General features: G+C 34.7%; 1 protein-coding gene across 1 annotated transcript; it reads left to right on the forward strand.

The window, feature by feature from the left end:
- The first annotated feature begins 637 nt into the window (after positions 1–637).
- Positions 638–21,193, forward strand: LOC116017213 (structural maintenance of chromosomes protein 5). Its single transcript, XM_031257750.1, has 30 exons — positions 638–841; positions 1,946–2,123; positions 2,207–2,360; positions 2,839–2,912; positions 3,657–3,806; positions 3,925–4,029; positions 4,094–4,239; positions 4,630–4,741; positions 4,844–4,999; positions 5,165–5,286; positions 5,378–5,522; positions 5,617–5,682; positions 8,558–8,686; positions 8,899–8,997; positions 9,097–9,259; positions 9,344–9,489; positions 11,442–11,505; positions 11,636–11,760; positions 11,844–11,921; positions 15,031–15,103; positions 17,177–17,280; positions 17,830–17,946; positions 18,029–18,106; positions 18,477–18,576; positions 18,665–18,719; positions 19,584–19,632; positions 19,709–19,796; positions 19,879–19,951; positions 20,554–20,657; positions 20,746–21,193. Exons 1-30 carry the CDS (start codon positions 804–806, stop codon positions 20,805–20,807), a joined length of 3,153 nt encoding a protein of 1,050 aa, XP_031113610.1. The 5' UTR covers positions 638–803; the 3' UTR covers positions 20,808–21,193.
- Positions 21,194–21,665: the final 472 nt, after the last annotated feature.

Here is a 21,665-nt window from a genome sequence, read left to right on the forward strand (position 1 = left end):
TGTTCCAATTGTAAATTAAAAAGACAAATATCATGGTTCTTGCAAACATCTTTTCTTGATTTTTGTATACTTTGGACACCATTAAAATTAATTTTGTTTACAGCATGTGAAAACCTTAAAAGTCAATATTTAACTTAAAGTTATGGATTCTATTTTATTCTCATCTCTTTATTGAAAATGCAATCTCATATTCTACCTCTCCCAAATTGACAATCCCAGTGAGATGGCATCTTATTGTTTTTTTTTTTTGTCTAGTGGCACCCGGTGTCACGGTTTACACTCCCACATGGATAATGGGAGTAGGTTCAAAGTCTCAGTAGAGGCAACTGTTGACTCTTTGTGCTTCAGCAGGTTGAGAAAGTAACTATGCCCAGATACTACATTGTAATAGAGTCAGTAGTACTCAAACAATAAATATACCATTCCTTTATTAAAATAAAAAATATTGTTTTAACTTTTAATAGAGTGAACATCACATGTAATTAAGGAATATGTCAATTGTGATTAATTACATGATTTTAGACCATTAATAAAGGATCCAATTACCATCTTTTAAAAATTAGATGCGTATTTGAGCACTGTTCCTTAATATAATTGCCCGAAATTATTTTATTTATCCACCAAACATCTATCGGCGACTGGTACACTCGTGTGCACGTCACAGAACCCAACAAAGTAATATATCTCTCACGCTTCCCCAGTTTGGCGCCAAAAGTTTGCTCCCACTTCACAGAACTCGGCAGCAGCAGCAGCATACTTCCTACAGTGATCGTCTATCCAGCAGGAAACCCTAATCAGCTTTCATGGCGGAGCCCGGCCCTAAGAGAATCAAGATTACGAGGTAGGTTCACCATATTTTAGACTGCTCAATGTCAATTGCATTTCAAATTTTCTGTACTTTTTTTTTTCTCTTTAAAAATAAATGGCGAAATATTTTGTATGTGCCTTTGGTAGTTTTTGGGCTCCGATCAACTCACTCCGTCGTCTTTACTTGAAATAATTTTAACAAATTTCCCGCTTTCGTATTTCTCTGTGATGTTTTAGTGTCTACATTCTCCAAAAACTAGGGTTTTCATAGGTGGTCTACTATTTTCTTGTCAATTCTATAATATCACAGTATCACACTGCTTTTTCGTTCATATTACGTAACCTTCCGCTATCATAGTCTGAAAATGTGGAATTGTGACATTGTTTTTTTTTGTTTTTTTGTTTTTAAATTAAATTTATTTATAAATTTTATGCGTATATCACTTGGTCTCTTATGTTGTTTTTATCACCAAAATTACTTAGCACTATGTTGCAAAGAATATTCCACTGGTTCTAACGTTTTGTTTTTTTAAAAGTTGTCACCATTCACATGTGACTTGCTTTTCTGCTACCATTTAAAAAAGAATTTTCTAAATGCTTATGATTTGGCTTCTTTTTTTTCTTTTGGTCATAGTAATTGCCTGTTTATTACCCTTTGATCACTGGATACTTTATTTATCTCAATTGAGGTCAATATTTGATCATTGTTAAAAAGTTCATTTTATCCTCTCTCAAACATTTTTTATTGAACAGTTTTATCTGAACATTTTTTATTTGAACATACCGATTCAAATTGTGTTATTCATATTACACATGCACATATGCAAACAGACAAACACATACATTTGACTCTCCTTGTTGGTTTGCTTAATACATTGAGATGGAAAGAGAGTTTTGAAGAGTTGATCTTTGTATTATATGTAGTGTTTACCCTTAAGATGGAAGAAATCTTTCTTCAAGTATGTGAAGTATGTTTTGGTAGTTATATTGGAAGACTCTTTCTCAAATGTCTAAAGGATGATGTTACAATTTGAAAAGTTGCAGCTTGGTTGTCTTTACCTGGCATAAATTCAAAAAGAGAGCAGTAATAGGTAACATTCTTATGCTCACCGCTTTAGTTATTTTCCTGAATATGCAGGGGTGAAGATGATTATATGCCTGGTAACATAACTGAGATTGAGCTTCATAATTTCATGACCTTTAGTCAGTTGAAGTGCAAACCAGGCTCACGGCTAAATCTTGTAATTGGACCTAATGGCTCTGGTAAGAGCTCACTTGTTTGTGCAATAGCCCTTGGACTGGGCGGGGAACCTCAGGTTTGTGGGGAAACTAATTACGATTTACTTAATTTGCTTGTATTTGAATGATAACTGATGCAATTACCTTATTATTTATGTAGCTCTTGGGAAGGGCTTCTAGTATTGGAGCCTTTGTAAAGCGTGGGGAGGATAATGGTTACATTAAAATATCCTTGAGAGGGGACACTAAGGAGGAGGTAATCACCATCATGCGGAAGATAGATGCCAAAAACAAGTCTGAGTGGTTATTTAATGGTAAAGCTTATTCTGAATATAAGCTCATCCAAAAAGGGCCTTCAAATGTCTTCTGAGATGATGTTTTTCTACTTGTTCTGATCAACTCCTTGAAGTAGTTTATGGAAGAAAGTACGAAATGGCTGATCAAAAGCCATATGGTCTTTTAAGCATATCTAACCTCAGTAAAAAATTAGCATAAGTGCTTATAGTAGTAGGTAACTTAAACTGAGCTCATCCAAGCTGGGGCTTAATATCTGTAGTCTTGCTTTATTGTTTTGGTATATATGATGATAGTTGTATCTGTGTTATTAAAAAAATGTGCTTTCCATTTGAGGCTTTTGTCAGCAGATGTGAGGTAAGTTTGATTGAATTTTGATTGGCCTCCATTCTTATGTTTCTATCAACTAATTGGTGATGAGTGTGCTTGTATTCTGTCTATTTTCAAAATTAAAAATATTGTTGTTCCCTCAGAACTGTAAATTTTTCTCTCTTTCAGGGAAAGTTGTGCCCAAAAAGCATGTACTTGAAATCATTCAAAGATACAATATCCAAGTGAACAACTTGACTCAAGTGAGTTCCTTGCCATTTTCACTTTAATGTTTTATATGTACAAGTACACAAAAGCAAACATGAAATTCATGAATTCTCAGTGTGCACCTGCTTGGTGCATTCTTTTTGTTAATAAATTACATATAAGATAGCATATGCTATAAATGCTTTAACTATATACCTACTTTTTTCTTTGATCAATTATTTTCATTGACATATTTTACGTACTTGTTTTAATGTAGTATAAAGTTGATTTTTGTGATTTATTGGAAGTTGAGTTGGATGTTAGAGGTTGAATGTTGTTTATTCTGCCTAAGTTTTGTCCCTTTACTTACCATTCCTTTTTTATTATTTTATTTGTCTATTTAATATTTTAATTTATCTAATTAGTCCATTTTCTTTCTATTCCTTCACCTTGTGGGAACTATGACCCCCAATATTTGGTAGCCACATTGGGCTCCGAGCCTCCGACTATGGAAGAGTAGAAATACTTTCAGACTTGATTTGGTGGGGAGCTCTCCATCCATTCCTTTATGAAATATCCACAGCATTTTTCTTTAGCTATGTGTTTTGCTTATTGTTAATGTTTGTAAATGCTATTATTCATACCTGATCCTATCAATATTTTCTCCAAATTCTGTATGAAGCTCTGATGTTTGATTATTTTTGAAGACTAAAAGATGTTTTGTTTGGAGCAACTGGTGACTTGCTTTCTTGTTAAGTTCCCTTTTATATTTAACTGTCGTTCTTGGGGGATGGCACCAGTTTCTACCACAAGACAGGGTTTGCGAGTTTGCTAAGTTGACTCCAGTTCAACTTCTTGAAGAGACCGAAAAAGCTGTGGGTGATCCTCGGTTGCCTGTCATGCATAGTTCACTTATTACTAAGAGTGAAGAATTGAAGAGACTGGAACGAGTGAGTTCCTTCTTGACTTCATTCTCATATGTGGGTTTTATTTGAATGCATTTGTTTACTTGATTTCCTTATTTTACCCAAAAGATAACTCAAATAGAGAAATTATTGTCTATTTCAGACCATACAGAGCAGCAAAGAAACTCTAGATCAACTTAAGCAAGCCAATGCTGAAATTGAAGGTGATGTTGAACGCTTTCGTCAGAGGGATCTACTTCTAGCAAAGGTTTGTAAATTTTACTTATTTATTGTTATTAAGCAGCTTAATTGACTTCAACTACCGTGTATAGGCTGAACAGATGAAGATGAAATTGCCCTGGCTGCAATACGACCTTAAGAAAGTTGCATATAAGGAAGCTAAAAATCGTGAGAAAGATGCAAAAGAAAAGGTTGATGATGCAGCTAAGACATTGAATGAACTTATGGAACCTATTAAGTGAGTCAGCTTGCTCATTCTGACCTCCACTTCTGTTTCTTACTCTGTGTGTGTGCGTGTAAAACTTGCCTCATTTTAAAATGTATTCTGAATGCGTTTTACAAATTCTCTGATGGTTGAACTGAGTCAGGAATCCTGTAACATTAATTGTTACTAATTTGTACAACCAAATTGAATCACCCTTCTAAGAAAATTAGAGTTGTCTAGCTTAGAGTGACTTTCTTCTATGTTTAGCCTAGTAAAAGTGGTGACAGACAACCAATAACTGCTATGTTTCTTGAAGTTTTAAATTTTTGGTCACAGTTGTTTCAGCTAGATGTTTAATCTTGAGACTTCATTATACATTGCTGCTTGCATGTGAATAGTTGTTATCTGATTACTTGGTTCCAGGAAACAGAAACAAGAGAAAGCTGCACAGGATGGGAAATGTAAAAAATTGAGTGATCTTTTGGACAATAATGCTGAAAAGCGTATGGGCATTTTGGAGCGTGATAACTTTTTGGTATTTTGTCAGAAATTTACTCAATGCAGTCATCATTCTGTTTATTCTTGCTATTATCTATTTATCTAATCATGCCAACATTTTTTATAATATAAAACTCAGGTTGTGCAAATACGTGGAAAGTATAGGGAAATGGAAGATCAAAGGAGGCAGGAAGAATCTCGTCAAGAAAAGCTTTCTAAAGCTCTAAATGATCTCCGAGATGCTGAATTAGAGCTTGCAAATTTGCCTAGTTCTGAACTTCCCCAAAATAAACTTGTAGGCTTATTGTTTCCTGCAGCTGTACCTTTTGTTGACTATATAAATCCTTTACTTTATAATGACTTAATTCCATGAATAATCTTCAATTAGTTGTTAATTGCTTTCTTGGGAACCTTCCTCGCTTGCCATATTTTCATTCCTAATTTTTTTGATATTTGCCAGGAAGGTTTGCGCACTGTAACTTTTGAGCTGGAAGTCACTGCAAGAGAACTGAGGTCTCAGAAGTTGGAAGCTGAGAAGTCCCTTGAAAGAAATAGGACATCCTCCAGGCAGTGTCAAGAGAAGTATTGTCTTTTGTTTGTATTTTACTTTATTATTAATTTATTTGGTAATGGTTGAATGCTTCTTAAATATTCTGAATGAATCCCTTCGTAGATTAAAGGAACTGGAGAACATGAACAACAAGCGCTTACATGAATTGCGGAGCTCTGGAGCTGAAAAGATTTTTGAGGCTTATCGTTGGGTGAAGGAACATCATAATGAGTTCAATAAAGATGTCTATGGTCCAGTTGCGATTGAGGTATGTGAGTTTGATTGTTTGTTATACTAAACCTGATTAATCATTCATAGCCCTTTTTCTGTTTCTTTTTTTCTTTGGCGATATTCAAACTTAGGTAAACATTTCCAGTACAACCCATGCAAATTATCTTGAGGGTCATATTCCATTTTATGCATGGAAGGTATGTCCAACTAAAGCTTTTATTGCTTTTTGGTCTTGATTTTCAGTTTTCTGTTGTAAAAATCAAGCTCTGCTTTATGCCTTTATGCCTGTGACAGTTAGACTTCTCCCCATCTATGACACAATCTACTATCTCTGACTCCTTTAGCTAGTTGCTCAGCTTATATGAGATGCTTTAATACACAGATATGACGATCATGGTTGGCTTTCACTGACATGATATATCTATCTTGGATGTCTAAGATGGCCAAGTGTTAAGTTAGGAATTTTTTCATATCTATGCTTAAGATTATTGCAATTATCAATGAAACATTTTTTCATTAATTTAAGGGATAAAGTACAAATAAGCCGCCCGCCATTGAACTATTTAAGAAACAACAATTAAGCCACTGAACTCGAAAAAACTCCAAAATCATCTACTGACTCGGAAAAAAAAAAACAATTAGCAATTTTAGTAGGTAAACTTCCAGTTTCTACTGACTAGGATCACCATGTGGGTTTTTTAATTTTTATTTTTTAAAAATTCTTTTCCACCACGGATTTTTTTCTCAACACTCTCTCCTCAGTGTCTTTCCAAACCATATTTTTTCGTAGCGCTCCTGTCCGGCACTACCCTTGCATCCCACGATGACGAAGAAACCTACAAAACTTTTGAATTAAAAGCCACAAGGCAATGAAGGTGTTGTCATTGACGGAATCATGTTGGACGAGATTCAGAGAATGACTGATAGTTCAGCTCAACCATCATTAAGAAATCCTCACCCATCACCACAACCAGATAGCTCAACTCATCAATTTCCTTATCTCCACTGCAAACTCTGCCTACTCTTTCCTCCTCCGCCGCAACCTCCACATGCTCCCTAAACAATCTTTCTTCCTCAAGTCCCCCAGGCCTCATCGCCTAACGCCTCTACTTCTATTTTCGTTTACAAGCTTATTCTCTATCCTTTCTTCTTCCGACTCTGCTGCTAGTACTCCACACCGCCAATCCGTTGGACTCCCATTGCTGGTTCCAACGCTTCCACGCTGGCTCACTTGAGTCACTTCTGCTACCTTCAATTTGGATACCTGATGGATCCATTTCTTCAACCTTGGCAAACCCCCGTTTACACTCCTTTGACTACGCCATATGCAAAGCGTAAGATGCTGTTGTAGGACATTTCCATTCTCCTTTCCGTCAACCACCACATTATTGCCGCCACCACCGCTGCTGTTGCGTCGTCCTCTCTAGCCCCAGCTACACCGGCCATGAGAGAATCACTCTTAGCACTAGGTTTTGGTGTTTGGAATCTTTGGCTAGGGTTGGTTCTTTTGTTGTATAAATAGCTCTACTCTTCCTGTACTTATGGGCAATAGAATATATATACAAATACAAGTTGAGTTTCTAGGTAGTTCATTGTTTAACATGGTATCAGAGCAATATTGAGTGAGTGGGTAGTGGGCTTTGGTTGGAGTGAGGAGGCGACGTTGCCGGAGGAAGCGGAGCAGCCACCGGAGGTTTGACGCGCCGCCGCTAATAGGAGCTCCGGCGACCACGCGCCGGAGCGTGAGGCATTTTCCGGCGACCTTTTGCGACGACGACCACACCGGGGGTCTCGCCTTGAAGAGGAGGGTCAACTTGGGTGGAGAGTGAGAAATTTTGGTTCTCCGGAGACCGAGGGTCAGTTTAGTAGTTCGCATGGCCTAGCGATGTCCGATCTCCGAGTAGCAACGTAGGAGGTAGTTCGCAGCAACCCAACACGCAACAACAAAGCTAACAGTAGCAGCGTCTAGTCACCGGCAGTGAGGAGTGACGGCAGGTCGGCAGTGATTGGTGAGGCTATGGTTGCAGATGGTGGTGTTTTACTACTTGGGTGGTCAGTAGGCTGGTGTTGGAAAATAATGGTTTGTGGTCAAAAGACTACATTCCCCTGAGAAGGATGAAGCTGATAAGGGGAATAGGGAATAATTGGGCAGTAGGTTTTTGTGTTGTTTGGTTTATTTTATTTTGTGAGCTTGTTTTAATTTAATTTAGTCTTAAGTTTAGTTTAGGTGTTGTTTGGGCTATAATTATTGTGGGTCATGGGATTAGTATCATATTTGGAGCAATGCTAGGGTATGAGTTGAGTCAATGCATCTTGTTCAATGTGGGTAAACAGGAGTGCTGCAGTGATGGGCAACATAGGTGCCAGGAGTGGTGCTGACTTGGCATATGCTTTGACTGTTGTGGAAGGCCGGCGGTTAAAGAAGAATGGTTCAGGATAAACCAGTTTGTGTGCATGCAACAAGAAAACAAGAAAACACTGGTGTTCGACAACGCTAATGGTTTGTGGTGCAAGAGGCAGGTGCGCTGTGGTGTTAGGCAACGTTGATAAGGGTGTGGGGTGCGAGAGGCAGGTGCGCTGTGGTTGTGGTGTTTGGCTTGGTTTTTTTTAGCTCTGTGGAAGCTTTGTTGGTGCGACAAGGTGCATTGTGGACTGACTTGGCACAATGTGGTTAGAAGATTGTTCAAGTGGTTCAAGACTTATGATTCTAGAAGTGGAGTCCTATGGTTCATGTGATACATATGTAACAAGTTGGGCATGATTGAGATTTATGCTCCAACTTGAGGGGGGTGTTAGAGAAATAGGGTATTAGTTGGGAGAATCACTTTTAGCCCTAGGTTTTGGTGTTTGGAATCTGTGGCTAGGGTTAGTTCTTTTCTGGTATAAATAGCTCTACTCTTCCTGTACATATATGCAGCAGAATATGTACAAATACAAGTTGAGTTCCTAGGTAGTTCATTGTTTAACACATGCAAATAAATAAATAATTTGTCCTTGTCCTATAGATTTTTATTTATTTATTATAATTTTTTTTCCGTTTATTCATGTTTTCGTATGTACTTCCACATGCAGGCATTTATTACACAAGATTCTGCTGACCGTGACCTCTTGGTTGAAAACCTCAAGTCATTTGATGTCCCAATTTTAAATTATACAGGGGTTGGTAATGGTACCAGACAGCCTTTTCAACTAACTGAGGAGGCACGTATCTTCAGTTTTGAGATTTGCCATGCATTCTTCTTTGAGTATTAAGTGCTTATTTGACCCATAACTTGCTAAAACTTATCCACTTCACTAAACACTAAAAAGAGAAAAAGTCATTGAAAGCTAGAGAAGAGGCAAACAGCTTCTTTTTCAAGAATCTCCAAATGCGCTAACAAGCATTAACTTGGCTTTCCTAATATTATATGCAGATGCGTAGACTCGGCATTTATTCAAGGCTTGATCAAGTCTTTGAGGCTCCATTTGCTGTCAAAGAAGTTTTGATTAGCCAATTTGGGCTGGAATATTCGGTTTGCCTACTACTCTAGTCTTTATTTATGGGAATTAATGTAGCTTTGGCAGAATGAATTGAGTATACACACACACATTTACTTCTTTTCTCTTCTCAGTATATAGGGTCCAAAGAGACTGATCAAAGAGCTGATCAAATATCACGACTAGGAATTCATGATTTTTGGACACCAGAGAACCATTACCGTTGGATCAAATCAAGATATGGTCCCAATGTTTCTGCCATGGTGGAAACTGTGAATGGTTCTCGTCTTCTCTCCAGTAAGTCTCTTTTGTTTTTCATTTTTATGCTGATACATTTTTCCAAAAGCTGCTTGTGTGTACCAAATTATTTGATCTTTTCAGATATGGAACCTGGAGAAGTTGACACCCTCAAGGCCCAGAAAAGGGAGCTGGATAAAGCTGCCTATACTTTGGAGGAGAACTTAAATAAAATCAAGGTTGAGCTAAGAAACACAGAAAATGAAGGAGCAGAACTTGAAAGACAACATGTATGTGAACATCTTTTCTTCTTATCTGGTCATTCTGGTGAGGCTTTGCTAAGTTTTTCATAAGGAGCAATTTACATAGTAATTTAAACGTATACACAATTACACACATGTTCATGTCCTCATGTTTGAAATAAATGTGTATTTAATACATTTCATTTTGATTTGTTGATATAAATATTTATTCTTGAGGATGTGAATATATGCTTATAGTGTATCTTAAGTTGCACCAATAACATTTTCTACAAGTTGTGCATACAAATTGGAATAGCATTTGTTGATAAATATTTAGATAAATATTTAATACATTATCATATTGATTTGTTTATATAAATATTTATTCTTGAGGATGTGAATATATGCTTATAGTGTATCTTAAGTTGCACCAATAACATTTTCTACAAGTTGTGCATACATATTGGAATAGCATTTGTTGATAAATATTTTGATTATCGAAATGTAAGCTGTGTCCATTAGCATACATGTGTGCATTTGCAGTTTTAATAAACAAGATATAGCTTTTTTGTAACTGACTTGAACACAAATCAGAGTTGTTAATGACATTGTCTTTGGTCATTCTAGCCAAAAGGAGCTATATAAAAGCTTTCCTTGTAATTAGATATGCATCCTAGATACTATTTACATCCCTATCAAGCTGGAATACTGACTGCTTTTTGTTTGTTTATTTGTTTTTTTTTTTTTTGCACTGTGATAAACACTTTATCATGCACCTAGGTTTACATTGCATTCTGTGCCCATTGGCATGATGTATTACATTAATGTTGCTTATTTGAATTGAATTGCACATTCAGTAAGATTGAACTACAGGAGTGTTTGAAATAAGCTTCATTTAGAAAGCATGTTAACATTAGCATGAAGTGCACCTAGCAGTATAACCCTTGCTGTATAATATACCAATTAATGCATTCCACTAGAACAAAGCTATTCACTATTGCTTGGCTTCAAAACACTAAAAGAAATTAATTGGATAGCAAATGCATAGGATTCATGGATCTCCTACTAGCAAAGTGATACTTTCATTTGCACGTGCATACATATTATTTCTGAACGAAATAAGTTTATATATATATAGGATCATGTGAAACAATTGCCTTAGGTGAGAAATAGGATGAAATTATATCCGTAGATTGAGTCCAGATCAAGGGTCCAAATTGGAGATTTAAAAAAAAAAACGCGGTGGCATTATTGTAATTTTGTGTAAGTTAATTTTTTTGGCCTTCCAGTGCACATTTTTCCTTCTTCCAGTGTACATTTTTATGCCATACAATGCACATTCTTCCTTCTTCTAGTGCACATTGTTATGCCATACAGTGCACATTGTTCTTTCTTCCAGTGCACATTTTTCATTCTTCCAGTGCACATTTTTATGCCATACAGTGCACATTGTTGTGCATTCCAGAGCATTTTTTAAAATTGTAGATGACGAACTTTTTTTTAAAAGATCAATTAATCTTGATCACTAATTACTAATTTGAGTTGAATATTGTTTGTTTGTTTATTATTTATGGTCGTTTATGATTTGTGTTGAAGATCCTATATTAAATTTAATTTTTCAATAATTGTTTCACATCTTTGTACCTGCAGTGCGCATTTTTGGCCTTCTAGTGCACATTTTCCCTTCTTCTAGTGCACATTTTTTTTGCCTTACAGTGCACATTCTTGAAGTTCGTAGGTGGCGATTTTTTTTTGATCTAGGGCTGAGATTCTATCTCACTTCTCACCTGCAGCTTTTATCTCACCCGAACCCCTTCCTATATATATATATATCCTTTGCCTCTCAACTTTGATTGAATATCAATCCACATATTTGTTGTCTTTCGTTTTACAGTATTTCTATTTCTTTACATTTACATTTGAATTTCTGTTTCTTTACATTCATATGTTGGCTCTCTTTTGAGCATAAATAGTAACATTTTTTGCTAATTACCTTATAGGAGAGGCTTGTTAATGCTAAAATTCAAGACAAGAAGAGAAGAGTTGAAATGGAAAAGCTTGTTGGTAAATATGTTACTATATTTCTTGAGAAATAGTGTATTCTTACAAACATATTTGTTGTTTATTTACAATTTTTGAAATACCTTCTTCTCTTGATGAGTGTAATTTTACAAACATATTTCTCCAACTTCAGAGCAGCGGAAGTTAAAGCTAAAATCTTTGGAACGAGAGAATGATTTGGATAGCACCATTACTAACTTAAGTAAACAGGCTACAGAACTGAAGGCTCAGAGATTCCGGTGTGCAGTTCAACTCAAGGTGAATTGGCTATTCATTTTTCCCTTCTCTTAATGCCACGTTTATTTATGCCTCATTAGTAATAATTCCTTTTCAATTTTCAGGATTTACTCACTCAGGCTGCTGCTTATCGAAGAAGTTATGCTGAACAGAGCATGGCTTCAATTGAGCTTGAGTTTAAGGTACATTTTTGGTAAAGATGTAAACACATAGTTACCATTAGTAGGGTGGTTAAACTTGTTGCGTGATATATTGCCAATAAATTCAAATTATCTTTACTGTTGCATATTTCTATTNTTGATTTGTTGATATAAATATTTATTCTTGAGGATGTGAATATATGCTTATAGTGTATCTTAAGTTGCACCAATAACATTTTCTACAAGTTGTGCATACAAATTGGAATAGCATTTGTTGATAAATATTTAGATAAATATTTAATACATTATCATATTGATTTGTTTATATAAATATTTATTCTTGAGGATGTGAATATATGCTTATAGTGTATCTTAAGTTGCACCAATAACATTTTCTACAAGTTGTGCATACATATTGGAATAGCATTTGTTGATAAATATTTTGATTATCGAAATGTAAGCTGTGTCCATTAGCATACATGTGTGCATTTGCAGTTTTAATAAACAAGATATAGCTTTTTTGTAACTGACTTGAACACAAATCAGAGTTGTTAATGACATTGTCTTTGGTCATTCTAGCCAAAAGGAGCTATATAAAAGCTTTCCTTGTAATTAGATATGCATCCTAGATACTATTTACATCCCTATCAAGCTGGAATACTGACTGCTTTTTGTTTGTTTATTTGTTTTTTTTTTTTTTGCACTGTGATAAACACTTTATCATGCACCTAGGTTTACATTGCATTCTGTGCCCATTGGCATGATGTATTACATTAATGTTGCTTATTTGAATTGAATTGCACATTCAGTAAGATTGAACTACAGGAGTGTTTGAAATAAGCTTCATTTAGAAAGCATGTTAACATTAGCATGAAGTGCACCTAGCAGTATAACCCTTGCTGTATAATATACCAATTAATGCATTCCACTAGAACAAAGCTATTCACTATTGCTTGGCTTCAAAACACTAAAAGAAATTAATTGGATAGCAAATGCATAGGATTCATGGATCTCCTACTAGCAAAGTGATACTTTCATTTGCACGTGCATACATATTATTTCTGAACGAAATAAGTTTATATATATATAGGATCATGTGAAACAATTGCCTTAGGTGAGAAATAGGATGAAATTATATCCGTAGATTGAGTCCAGATCAAGGGTCCAAATTGGAGATTTAAAAAAAAAAACGCGGTGGCATTATTGTAATTTTGTGTAAGTTAATTTTTTTGGCCTTCCAGTGCACATTTTTCCTTCTTCCAGTGTACATTTTTATGCCATACAATGCACATTCTTCCTTCTTCTAGTGCACATTGTTATGCCATACAGTGCACATTGTTCTTTCTTCCAGTGCACATTTTTCATTCTTCCAGTGCACATTTTTATGCCATACAGTGCACATTGTTGTGCATTCCAGAGCATTTTTTAAAATTGTAGATGACGAACTTTTTTTTAAAAGATCAATTAATCTTGATCACTAATTACTAATTTGAGTTGAATATTGTTTGTTTGTTTATTATTTATGGTCGTTTATGATTTGTGTTGAAGATCCTATATTAAATTTAATTTTTCAATAATTGTTTCACATCTTTGTACCTGCAGTGCGCATTTTTGGCCTTCTAGTGCACATTTTCCCTTCTTCTAGTGCACATTTTTTTTGCCTTACAGTGCACATTCTTGAAGTTCGTAGGTGGCGATTTTTTTTTGATCTAGGGCTGAGATTCTATCTCACTTCTCACCTGCAGCTTTTATCTCACCCGAACCCCTTCCTATATATATATATATCCTTTGCCTCTCAACTTTGATTGAATATCAATCCACATATTTGTTGTCTTTCGTTTTACAGTATTTCTATTTCTTTACATTTACATTTGAATTTCTGTTTCTTTACATTCATATGTTGGCTCTCTTTTGAGCATAAATAGTAACATTTTTTGCTAATTACCTTATAGGAGAGGCTTGTTAATGCTAAAATTCAAGACAAGAAGAGAAGAGTTGAAATGGAAAAGCTTGTTGGTAAATATGTTACTATATTTCTTGAGAAATAGTGTATTCTTACAAACATATTTGTTGTTTATTTACAATTTTTGAAATACCTTCTTCTCTTGATGAGTGTAATTTTACAAACATATTTCTCCAACTTCAGAGCAGCGGAAGTTAAAGCTAAAATCTTTGGAACGAGAGAATGATTTGGATAGCACCATTACTAACTTAAGTAAACAGGCTACAGAACTGAAGGCTCAGAGATTCCGGTGTGCAGTTCAACTCAAGGTGAATTGGCTATTCATTTTTCCCTTCTCTTAATGCCACGTTTATTTATGCCTCATTAGTAATAATTCCTTTTCAATTTTCAGGATTTACTCACTCAGGCTGCTGCTTATCGAAGAAGTTATGCTGAACAGAGCATGGCTTCAATTGAGCTTGAGTTTAAGGTACATTTTTGGTAAAGATGTAAACACATAGTTACCATTAGTAGGGTGGTTAAACTTGTTGCGTGATATATTGCCAATAAATTCAAATTATCTTTACTGTTGCATATTTCTATTTGGGATTAATTCCAGTTTTGGTTCTTTGAGTATTGCATTTGGTTTACTTACAACACATATTTCTATTTGTTTATTTGTATCATCCATAAAGATGGGTGGAAAATTGCACTGCATGCTTCTATATGCTGGCCCTTTGCTTAGTCACATTCAGCAGTCACCTTTAACATGCTATTGAGTATTGATTATACACATGCCAATGTCTTCAATAGAATCTGACATAAATTAATAAGAGATGCAGCTTAGTTTCATAAGTTTCCAGTTGAAAGAAGATGGAAAACAAAAAATTAGTGTACAATAACATTTCTCAGTGCATTAGATTTCAATATTTTTAGTTTGACATGTTGGTTTTCTGTTAAAGGCTTAAAGCAAATAAAAAACCATAAATATATTAAGTAGTATTTTACTGTTTTGTTGAATTGTTTTTGCTTATGCTAAATTGTGTGTTAGTACTTCTTTGATTTTGGTCCAATAAGCATTATCTTATGTATCCTGCTACACCTGAATCAAACCACAACCTATCCACTAGTTTCATTATTGATTCTAACCTCTAGGAGTGTTTTTATTATTTATTTTTTTGTTTATTTTTTTATTTTATTTTATCCTAGATTAAAGATATGGAAACCAAAGTGAAGCACCAGGAAAAGTTGGCTGAGGAAGCATGTTTGCATCATGAGTGCTGTAAGTTCTTTCTATGCTTCTTATGTTCTTATCATCAGATAATAATATACATTCTTTGTTATTACAAACATTTCTTCACTCTTCTTTTGTAATAAACTTGTTTCACTTCACAAGTATTTCCCTCTCTCATGCTACTGTGTCTATGCTAGAAAACGAACATTTGAGCATTTGACTTTGCCTGAAAAGTGTTGTATAAATATATTGACAAACAAACCTCAACTTGAAAGATTGTCCTGTCTCAATTCTCAAATAGAAAATAGAAGAGGAAAACCAAGAATAAACAGTGGAAAATTCTCCTGCTATAATTATATTAGTGAAATCTTGGCTCTCTTTTTTAACTTTCTGGCTTTAGTGTGGATTAGCATTGGCGCATGGCATTGGATAGTTGTTACTGTTTAAATATTTAAAGATCCTACCTTTGCTGTGACAGCAGTTGCTCTTCAAAGAATCAAAGGATCGGTAAAACGCCAAACATAGTTAAAATTGGTAGTTCAATGGTCTTGTAATTTATTAACAAAAATATTTTCATCAAAATCAGTAATGTGAAGATATTCCTCAATATAAAATCAGTCCCTGTCCTACCACTATGAGACTTACCATGCATGCAGGCATAATCCACCTTTAACAATTTCTGCTGTGTCGCCACTAAAGTCTGTCTTTGACATCTTTGTAACACCGTCTGCACTCTTTGTAACACTTCTTTTATGAATGAGAAACTGATGCATGCTGGAAAGTCTTATTTTATTATATTACATAGTTTAGATATTAATAAATTACTAAATAGTTATTTAGAAACTAATGAATAGTTATTTAGAAATTACTAAATAATTATATTGAACTTATTACTATTAGTCTTTGAATTAGTTTAGGTATATTAATTATTTAGAAACTACCAATTACTTATTCTTAGTTTAGGAACCTTTGTAATAACCCTATAAAAGGGAGTGTTATTTGGAATAATAGAACAAGCAGAAATTTAATCCCAAAAAGGGTCTAAGGGAGTTTTGGGTCTCAAGCAAACCCAGTGTTTTCTTCTTTTCCTATTCCAACTATTAGTCTTTCTTCTTTTTTTCTTTATGTTTTCATGCCCGTGACGTTAAGAACATAACAGAAACTGAGGAGCGGAAAGGAATCTAACATGTTAATGGCCTTAGTTTGTCTGTAACATCAACTGGCATCTTTTGAGATTTTTTAACTAGGAAGGAAACACTGAAGAATAGATAGGAGTCTGACATGTTAATGACTATAGGTGGAAAATGGGTGTTTTGGGCAAGTTAAAATGGATTATGTGGATGGGCTAACTCATTTTCAGAATTTGAGTTGCTACAGATTTTAACAGTTTATACTAAAATTTGATTATTTATATTAAAAAAAATGTTAAAAGTATTGCAAATGTTCAAGAATCACTGTTGCAAGAATTAAATTTATATAACTCATTATTGATCCACTCCCAACTCTTTTTGACCTGCTGTAATAGCTGTTTGAATTTACCTCACCCAAATTGACCTGTTGTATAAATTGGTGGTTTGAGTAGGTTGAAATGTAAACTGCCCAAATTGCCGCCTTAAGCTTAAAATACCTTGCTCCAATATCTATGTATATATATAAACACGCGCACATGATTGCTTACAAGTTCTTGTTAGTTTATACTTTTATATAAGTTAGCCATTGATAAATTTTCAATATAATTTTACATCAATTCAAAATGGGTTTTCACTGTGCTAAGCCTTTGGTGAAGAAATGTGTATCCCTAGTTGCTCCTACTGCATATATTTCTAGCCATTCTAATTGTCTTGAGTGTAGAGATAATAATGGCCCTGCTAATTCCTCATTGTTGAATCTTGTAAAAATTACTAGACTTTAGGGAAAGGGTTACCAGCATTCTCTTTTGGGTTTTTTATGTTTAGAAGAGAGTTTTCTTACCTTTTTGGTATATTACACTGCCACACTGGAAATCTTTTAAATTTATCAAATAAAGGTTTGGATGTAAAGACTTAAAAATTTTTGTTCCTTTTACTTTTTAAAAATTAGTAGAGAGTTTTCTTACCTTTTACTTATGTTCTTCCTGATCAGGCAAAAAGAAATTGGAGGATTTCCGTGATCAATTATCAGCTGCCATGAGGCATGCTGAATCCATCGCATTGATAACTCCTGAATTGGAACAGGCATTCCTTGAGGTTTGCATAGTAGTTTTAAGAAACTTTCAGATCATCTTGGTGTTATGTTTGCTATCAGCATATTATACTTGGATTATCACTTTGGTTGAGAAGATAATTCAAAGATGAATCTAAGCTCTAAATGATAATTGTTTCACATCTCTTGCTCAAGCTCTTATGTTTTATTTGTATCTTATTTTTATTATGGATTTTGGGTTAATGTGGCACTTTTTTTGATAGCTTGTCACAATATACTGATTACCTCACTAGTTTTGCTAATGCACATTAATGCCTTTCCAGATGATTTTGAAGTTGGAAGCTAGTCACAGCTAGTTTTGATATGTGAATTAAAATCTTTGGTCCAAAAACTTCATGGATATCCAAATAAAGTGAACTCTTCATGGATGTACTATTTATGAATTAGTTTCTTTGCATCTGTGTAGAATAAGCAACAAACTCGTATTTAGTATGGTTTTCCAAGCAGTGTGGTTCTTTATACTGTGTTATTTATTGGTTTTCAGTGATGAATATTCAATCATCACTTTAATGCTTTCTAGATAATCTTTTCAGATGCCTTCCACCATTGAAGAATTGGAGGCTGCTATTCAAGACACTGTTTATCAAGCCAATTCTATTCTTTGTCTTAACCCTAATGCCCTCGAACAATATGAGACTCGCCAAAGAAAAGTAAGTCCTGTAGTACTCTGTGATTTAATCCTCCTTTCTTTTGCTTTAGTATCATCTGATTCAATATCTTTGCTTTATGCAGATAGATTCCCTTTCAAAGAAACATGAAATGGATGAAAAGGAATTAAGTTGTCATTTAAATGAAATTAATGCTCTAAAGGTGAGGTTTAGGACTTTAGGTGGTGTGCTTTTAATATTTTTATTTATTTATTTTTGCATAGGCTTGTCACATCTCCAGAAAATGGCTTCAATTGGTCCTTTATGCTTTGATGTTGATAATTTAGTCAGACTAACTTTTTATAGGTTGTGAAGTTTTGACAATAAAAAATATGTTGCTGATTGTCATACTTCAGTGCATAGTTTACTTTGTCTGCTGATGCTGCTCTATATTTATATTAACTGTTATTATTGAAAAAGAAGTTTAATTTTTGTGTTTTATTTATATTTAAATCTCTTCAGTAAAAGGGTTTCCTATGATTTATGAGCCTATTACAGTCTAAAGCCATATTATGATTCCATGATATTTGCAGGAAAGTTGGCTTCCAACATTGAGAGACCTTGTCTCTCAGATAAATGACACTTTCAGTCGTAATTTTAGAGAAATGGCTGTTGCAGGAGAGGTTTCATTGGGTAACTTTCTCTCCAAACTCTGGAAGACTTTATTTTTGTTAACAAAGAGTGTCCAGAGGTTCCTGAATTGATTGATGTCTCTCTTCAGATGAACACGATATGGACTTTGATAAATATGGGATTCTAATTAGAGTTCAATTCAGGTATTTGCTCATCTGTTTCGTTTCAGTTCAGATTCCTTTTTAATGCCTTCATATTATGTGATTAGTTAAGGCCATTGCTGTTGGTTTCACTGCGGTTGAGCTAATCTTTATTTGCTGTATTTACACATGAAGAAAAAGGACCAAAATTGTTGAAGTTTATGCAACTGATTCTATTTACGTACTTTTAAAAAATAAATTGAATTGTTGAATTAAGGGTGGGTGTTGGATAAGTGTGCAGAAGAAGTTGATCTAGGCAAGTCTATATAATGAAAAATGAATCTTTTGAACAGTGGTTCAGAAAGGTGGTTTCTTGAAAACCATATTGGAGAGGAAAGAACCAAACAAGGCAGTATTTTTATGATTAACAGCATAACAAAGAAGAAAAAACTATAAAAGACTTCAATGCAAATTTATTTCGTAAAGGTGCCTAAGGCTACAACATTTGGTAAGAGAAAGAACTACTGTCCAGCAACAAGAAGCTAACAAAACATTAAAAAGTTGAGTGATAAGATCTCAGGGAGCTACACTCTCCCTCACTCTAACCTTCTCAAAAAAACTAGCAAATGTTGGAATGTAACTGTTTGTTGACCATATGACCAATGGAAATGAGACAATGTATAACACTCCTATCAGCAAGATAGAAGCACTAAATAATGCTTAAACATGTTAGTGGTCAGGTATGTGGAATCAAATTTGAACTATATCTTCCCTTTTTGTTCTCTTTAAAGCTACATCCTACATCAATTCTTTTTTGGCTGACCTCAAGGTTTTTTTTTTGAGAGTGTGACCTCTTATTCTAGTTTTTGTTCATTGCCCCTTATTTTCATGTGTATTCCTTCTGATCTTGTGCTTTGTGATTACCAGGGAAACAGGAAAACTTCAAATTCTTAGTGCCCACCACCAATCTGGAGGGGTAAGTCCAATGACTGAACTTTTGTGTTTAAGGTGTTTTGTTGATTTGCTAATTTCATAGTGTGATTTTATTTTAGGAGCGCTCTGTTTCAACTATTCTTTACCTTGTTTCTCTTCAAGACCTAACCACTTGCCCTTTTAGAGTGGTTGATGAAATAAATCAAGGTTAGCATCTGAAAGTCATCTTGATTATTAACTACAATAATAATAATAATAGTAATAATTGTGTCTTTTGTGTTCATTAAAGGAATGGATCCAATTAATGAAAGGAAAATGTTTCAGCAATTAGTCAGAGCAGCCAGCCAACGCAATACACCACAGTAAGAGAACTGCTACTTTTATCTGCAAATAGTTTTCGAGCTTTTATTTTAAACTTGTATTTAGTTAGCACTTTAAATCACAGCTAATATTTTTGAAATTATTTACTTTTTTGGTGAGCAATAAACTACCCAGTGGTTAGAGAGATCATATCATCAATAATAAGATAGTAATTAACAGATGACAACATCCTTAAGATGTCGCTGTAACCTCATTCTTTAAGTATCACTGCAATGTCGTAGTTTTGGCTCTGCCTGAAATGTAGGTTTCAAAAATAGTGCTTGCTATGTTTGTGATTACATGCAGGTATATACAGTTATAGAATCCTTTTGGATTCTCTGCCCCTCTCCCTCTCTTTAGATGTTTGACCAATTTGAATCTGTTGCACATCATGACAAATGGACACAATACCTGAAATTAGTTCCTTTGTCAATGCACAATCAAGACATCAATTAGCTAGGGTTTTGACAACTTACTGGTTTACCATGATGCTACTCTACTACTGCAATCACAATCTTTATCTTGTACATAAATACTTTTTTAGAGTTACCATTATATTTATAATTTCCCGTCACTGATTTTTTCTCTGTGAACCGTTTTCCAGGTGTTTCCTACTTACCCCAAAACTATTGCCGAATCTAGACTATAGCGATGCATGCAGTGTTCTCACTGTAATGAATGGGCCATGGATTGAGCAGGCTTCAAAAGGTTTATGCCAATAAATATCTTGTTATTGTTACAACTCACGGAGTGCAATTTACTAACCACAATGACCTATTTCCATGCTAAATTGCAGCCTGGATCAATGGAGAAAGCTGGAGATCAGTGAAGGGGGCATCAAAAGAGAGGTGTCACTAGGAAATGTAAATCATGCATGGAGATTGCACCATGGCAATCGTGGTTTCTCAAGCGATTGGCCATATGCTTGCTGTTTTTGAGAGGTCCAGTAGTAGCTGATTACTTGAATCTGTTGTATATTTGTATTTTGCTGATAACCTGAATGTAGAGAGCATTCTGTCCTTCAACATTTCTGAAGTTTCAGACATCAAGTTCTTGTAGTAAGCTGTACTAGGCTGTATATTGATATCATGGGAGAATGATTGTTCAATTCATGGACATTTCAAATGCATGTGTTCTTGTAAAGTGTTACAAAGTGTATCTGATGGTACGGGAAAATATACTCAATGATTGTTGCACTCACACTCATCATCGGATGCAATTTGTTATCGTGGTTAATTTTCACATTCCAATTGTTAGGGTTTGATCTTGTACTTTTAGCGAGTTACAAAATTACAAAATGCATTTGTTGACATGTAAAAGTGTATTTAGAGCATCCCTATCAGTAATTGTTTTGCCAATATCGCCTCCATTGAGGTTCGAATCCACTCCTTCCCATATGGGGTTGCAATCGGGTGTTACTAAACCACAAGGTCTTTGGATAAAAGTGACAAAGTAGAGGAGAGTGGGAAAAGAGCCTCTTGCAAATGAATTGTTTGTTTCATAAATGTGGGTTCATGTGCATTTATTTTGTTTGGTTCCTCGTGGGAAAAGAACCACCTGCAAGTGAATTGGTTCCGCGAGGCTCGCCTCTGACATTTGTTTTGTTTATTTATTTGATAAAATCAGTTTTGTTTTATTTTTTTCCTTTCTTTCCATATTATCTTTCCAAATTACACTTACAAAAATTCCTCGGGTGATTTTAGTTAGGGTGGTTAG

This window comes from Ipomoea triloba, chromosome 4 (genome assembly GCF_003576645.1).
Source record: "Ipomoea triloba cultivar NCNSP0323 chromosome 4, ASM357664v1".
NCBI lineage: Eukaryota > Viridiplantae > Streptophyta > Magnoliopsida > Solanales > Convolvulaceae > Ipomoea > Ipomoea triloba.